The 5436-nt window shown below is 43.6% G+C and overlaps 2 protein-coding genes across 5 annotated transcripts in view; both read right to left on the bottom strand.

Moving 5' to 3' along the window:
• The window catches only part of itpr1b (inositol 1,4,5-trisphosphate receptor, type 1b), a 500439-nt gene that overhangs the window by 415009 nt on the left and 79994 nt on the right, over positions 1 to 5436 (bottom strand). The window lies entirely within an intron of this gene.
• The window catches only part of LOC109915046 (formylglycine-generating enzyme), a 17482-nt gene continuing 12867 nt past the window's right edge, over positions 822 to 5436 (bottom strand). Inside the window, exons 2-3 of the mRNA XM_048606466.1 lie at positions 3466 to 3580; positions 822 to 927 (exon numbers count right to left, since the gene is read on the bottom strand). Of these exons, the coding sequence (XP_048462423.1) occupies positions 913 to 927; positions 3466 to 3580 (130 nt within the window). The 3' untranslated portion in view covers positions 822 to 912. The remainder of the gene's footprint in view (positions 928 to 3465; positions 3581 to 5436) is intronic.

Raw genomic sequence — 5436 nt, 5'->3', positions numbered from 1 at the left:
AAAATAAACACCACATTTCAATGTATCAGGAGCCACAGTGAAGCTCCAACACTTCACATTTATTCCTCTCACTGTCAAAAACACTTCGAGTTTTCAATTAACAAAACCCCTAAATATTTCCATAAAAGTACATATGAAAAGTGCATATATGTTAAATATAGCAATGTGACAAAATCCTGAATAACTGACATACTTCTCCTGCTTTGTCTTCTCAGCTCTGCCCAAAGCCACACTCTGATCCAGTTGATGCTCTGTTGACAAATTTGCTTCATGACTTGGAATGACCACCCTCCTCTGTGAAAAAAATGCCTTATTTCTATACTATACTTTTTAAACAGCAAGAAAGGATTGAGCTTGCTAACTGGATACAAAATTGGCTTAACAGCAGGAGACAGAGAGTGGAGGGTTGTTTTTCAGACTGGAGGCCTGTGACCAATAGTGTTCCACAGGGATCGGTGCTAGGTCCACTTTTGTTTGTCATTTATATAAATGATTTAGATGAGACTATAGAAGGCATGGTTGGTAAGTTTGTGATGACACTAAAATTGGTGGTATAGTGGATGGTGAAGAACATTATCTAAGAGTATAACGGAATCTTGATCAACTGGGTCAATGAGCTGAGGATTGGCAGATGGAGTTTAATTTGGATAAATGCGAGGTATTGCATTTTGGTAACACAAACAAGGGCAAGACTTATACAATTAAAAGAAAGGCCTTGGGTAGTGTTATAGAACAGAGGGACCTAGGGGTTCAGGTGCATAATTCTTTGAAGTTTGTGTCACATACAGACAGGGTAGTTAAGAAGGCATTTAGCACACTTGCCTTCATTGCTGAAGCCTTTGAATTTGGAGTATCAGACATCAAGTTGAGGTTGTACAGAATGTTGGTGAGGCCTCTTCTGGAGTACTGTGTTCAATTCTGGTTGCCCTGTTATAGGAAGGATATTATTAAGTTGAGATGGTTCAGAAAAGATTTATCAGGATATTGCCGGGAATGGACGGTTTGAGTTATGAGGAGAGGCTGGATTGGCTGGGACTATTTTCACTGGAGCGTGAGAAGTTGAGGGGACCTCATACAGGTTTATAAAATCACAACGGGTATAGATAAGGTGAATGGCAGGTGTCTTTTCCATCAGGTGGGGGATTTCAAGACTAGAGGGCACATTTTTAAGGTGAGAGAATAAAGATTTAAACAAGACGTGAAGGGCAATTTCGTTTTACACAGAAAGTGGATCGTGTGGAATAATCTTCCAGAGGAAGTAAGTGATGGATGCGGGTACAGTTACAACATTTCAAAGACGATAAGTCCATGAGTAAGAAATGTTTGAAGGGATAGCACAGACCAAGCACAGACAGTTGGGATTGGTTGAGTTTGAGATTATGGTCGGCATGGAATGGTTGGACTGAAGGGTCTGTTTCCATGATGTATGACTCTGTGACTGTGAATCTGCTACATGGGAAACTACATTCAATTGCCTCCAACATATGCATAAGAGAACCTGCACCTTGAATCCCCCATGAATAAGGTTTTGAAAAATCATTATTTGGTAAATCTCCTTCCTCCGGCCCTCCCAATGCCAAATGTGTTAACTTGCACCAAGGTGCTTTCTTTCCTCTTTTGCATTTGGATGTAAACTGTCACTTCAACAGAAATTGTGGAGGAAAACCTATCAGGTAGGATCACACGCCTGCAAAAGAATCTTCAAGATCTTCTGACCAGCAATGTAAACAAATGGAAAATACTGTGCAATTCACTACAGGCCTGTACACTTTCCCAGATGATGTTCCTTTAGTCACCTGGATGGGATGCATTTTTATCACCGAGCAGAAAGGATAAAAGTATGCCCCTATCTCACATGTTACATTGCCCAACTCTTCAGTCTTACGTGCAGATATGGACACTTAGAATTAGCAAGTTAACCATAGCACATCATCATAGTGCCTTGGTCATAAGGGGCACCCAAGTAATCAAGAAATTCTGCAAATGGGCCAATCAATACTTTCTGAAATTGTATGTCATATAATTTTCCTTCAATTAGTGAACTTTGTAATGTTTAAAATAAGAATCCAAACAAAAGTGTACATGTCATAAATAATGTAATTACATTTATTCACTCAATTTCATTTGTGTTTTTTATGAGAATGAAATTGACACCATTCTGATTACAACCTTGTTATGGTTTGATTTCGTCTTCTGTAGACTTTTTTATAACGTGCATTAAGCTGAGGAAAGAGCTAGAGAGAGCAGAAGCGCTTTCCATATTCTAATTGAAAAATGGTGCTGGTTAAATATTGGGAGAGAAGACGAGGGAGTCACTGCAGAAGGAAATCAGGTTGTGGGTAGGGGAGTACAGAGTCATAGAGTCATGAGATTGTGTTCCCCAGAGAGCAGGGGCAGCGAAGTGGCTGAGTACTTTTGAGGCAGAGGTAGATAGTTTCTTGATTGACAAGGGAGTCAAAGGTTGTCAGGGACTAGGAAGAAAAGTGGGTGTGACATAAGCTAAGGTCCATGCAGGCTTGAAGGGCTGGACCTTACTTAGAATCCCTACAGTGTGGAAATAGGCCCAACAGCCGAACAAGTCCACACCATACCTCAGAGCTTCCCACCCAGACCCATCTCCCTATAGCCCACCTACTCTACACATCCCTGAGCACTGTGGGCAATTTAACATGGCCAATCCACCTAGCCTGCACTTCTTTGGACTGTGGGAGGAAACCAGAGCACCTGGAGGAAACCCATGCCGACACAGACACGGGGAGAACGTGCAGATGGTCACCCGAGGGTGAAACCGAACCTGGGCCCCTGGTGCTGTGAGGCAGCACTGCTAACCACTGAGCCACTGTGCCGCCCTACCTGGCCAGTCATCACCCACCTTTATGGGGGAGGGGTATGGAGGACCGAGGGAAGGGTGATTGTCGAGCAAGGGGCCTGGTAAGGACACAAGGCCTGGCTAGATAGTTTGAAGGGAAAGAGGTAATGGGAGTAGAAGGTAGTAGGAAGGTGAAGGGATGACGGAGCACAAAGGGGCCGAGTAACAGGTGAGAACATGTGTGTTTGAGAAAGGTGAATGCAAACAAAGGCTGCTGTTGTTGGGGGCTCATTGTCCCTACAATGACCACCCAGAACACGTTTGCTGAGCCTCTTTTTTGTTACACCATACCACCCGCTACATCAGCTAGAAAAAGAAAGCAAGAAGCAAATGATTACACAGCAAGGAGCAAAATCAGTTCATGAAAGAGAAAGAATGAGACAAAGAAGCTGATGAAACAAGGCAGAGGGACAGAGAAACAGCATTGCAAACAAATCAACGGTAGGTAAAAAAAGAAATGCAACACAAAGGTGACAATCGATTAATGGTTTTGATACAGCAAGCATTTCCTATTAGGCTGCAGCACATCCTTTCACTCACTTGGAGTAATTCCACAGGAAGATGGATTAATTTGCAACAAACTGACTGGCACTTACAGGAGCAGTCTTGGAAAAACCATCATCTGCTGTGTTGTGGTGTGGGAAGTCTCCCTGCCAGACGTTCATGTAGTGCTCACCCTTCGGTTGTAACTTGTTCCCCCATGGAAAGAGTCTGTGAGGGTGTGAAAATTGATGTAATTGTTGAGTACGCGCATCTTCTGAGCTCACGGCCGGCAATCAGATTAAGCAGCATCACTTAGTCAGCTTTAATCATTTTCTCTCTCTATCACCATCATGTCTTTTAACTTCCATTACACTGGTTGAGCATTGCCTTAATATAGGCAGACAATGATGCACAAACAGTGGCAACCTAAAATTAAAAACTCATCAGGTTCACTTAGGACAGTTAGCAGGGAGATTGTTAGGCAAGAGATTTCCACCAGACTCTGACGCCAATGCTTTGAACCAGTGGCAAGAGAACAGTTCTTGTGCAATATAAAATTTGCTTTCAACTTCAGGCTTTGCATCTTCATGATAAAAGGCTCCTTTAAAGTAGACAGCGAACTAGTAACTTGAGCTGCAGGCAGCTGTCTCACATGTATATTAAAAGCAAGGCATAGTACAGTTTCCTTCTCACACTCATTCTTTAAGGTTCTTGCGAAGATTTGTAGCTCGGGTTGTGGATGAGGTTGTTGGCTTGCTCACTGAGCTGGCTGGTTATCGTACACACATTTCATCACCATGCTATGTAACATCGTCAGTGCGGCCTCCGATGAAGCAATGTTTTTCTACTCCACTTGGTACTTGTATGATCCGGTCTGTTAAGTTGGGTTGTGTCATTTCCGGTTCTGTTCTGCATGGGTTTATACAGGGGGCCTAATTCCACATGTTTGTTGATTGCATTATGGGTTGAAAACCAGGCCTCTGGGAATTCCCGTGCGTGGCTTGAGCTAGGATGATCCCGTTGTCCCAGTTAAATTGATGGCCTTCATTGTCCGAGTGCACTGAGATAAGGGGAAGTTCGTCATGTTGTTTTGCTGCTAACTGGTGTTCGTGTATCCTGATAGCCAGTTTCCTTCCTGTCTGGCCAAAGTAATGTTCGTCGCAGTCATTACAACGTATTTTGTGAACTACATTGGTCCTGCGTGTCATGGGTATGGGGCCTTTGGTCCTTGTGAGTGTTCGTGTAAGTGTGGCTGTAGGTTTGTGTGCTACCATGATTCCTAGTGGTCGTAGGAGTCTCGTTGTCAGTTCTGATATGTTCTTGATGTAGGGCAGTGTGGCCAGTATATTGGGGTGTACTGTGACCTCTTGTTGTCTGTTTAGTAGGCACCTGCGGATGAAGTTGTTGCGATATCCATTGTTAGCAAATACCTCGTACAGGTGCTCTTCCTCCTTCCTGTGTTTTTCTGGCATGTTGCAGTGAGTTGTGACCCGTTCGAATAGTGATCCGATACATGAATGATACGTTTGTCGTCATTAAACAAACCAAGTTGGAAGAGACATACCACCTCATCAACAACATTTTCACCAGGATCAAATTTACAACAGAAGAGGAAGACAACAGTCAACTTCGTTTCTAGATGTCAGGGTAACGAATGACCAATGGGGAGTTCGAAAGCCACAGTACGCAGGAAGGCAACCTATACTGACCAAATCCTCAATTTCCACAGCAATCATTCCAATGTCCACAAACAAAGCTGTGTTAGGACACTATTCAAACGGGCCACAACTCACCGCAACATGCCAGAACTACACAGGAAGGAGGAAGAGCACCTGTACAAGGTCTTTACTAACAACGGATATCCCAACAACTTCATCCGCAGGTGCCTACTAGATCGACAATGCCAAGAGGACACAGTACGCCCCAATACACTAGCCACATTATCCTGGAACATATCAGAAGTGACAGCGAGACTCCTACGACCACTTGGAATCATGGTAGCACACAAACCTACAGCCATACTGCGACAAACACTCACAAGGACCAAAGACGCTGTACCCATGACACGCAGGACTAATGTAGTT

The sequence above is a fragment of the Rhincodon typus genome, chromosome 16 (genome assembly GCF_021869965.1).
Source record: "Rhincodon typus isolate 14 chromosome 16, sRhiTyp1.1, whole genome shotgun sequence".
Classification (NCBI taxonomy): Eukaryota; Metazoa; Chordata; class Chondrichthyes; order Orectolobiformes; family Rhincodontidae; genus Rhincodon; species Rhincodon typus.
This window is presented reverse-complemented; position numbering and strand designations above follow the sequence as displayed.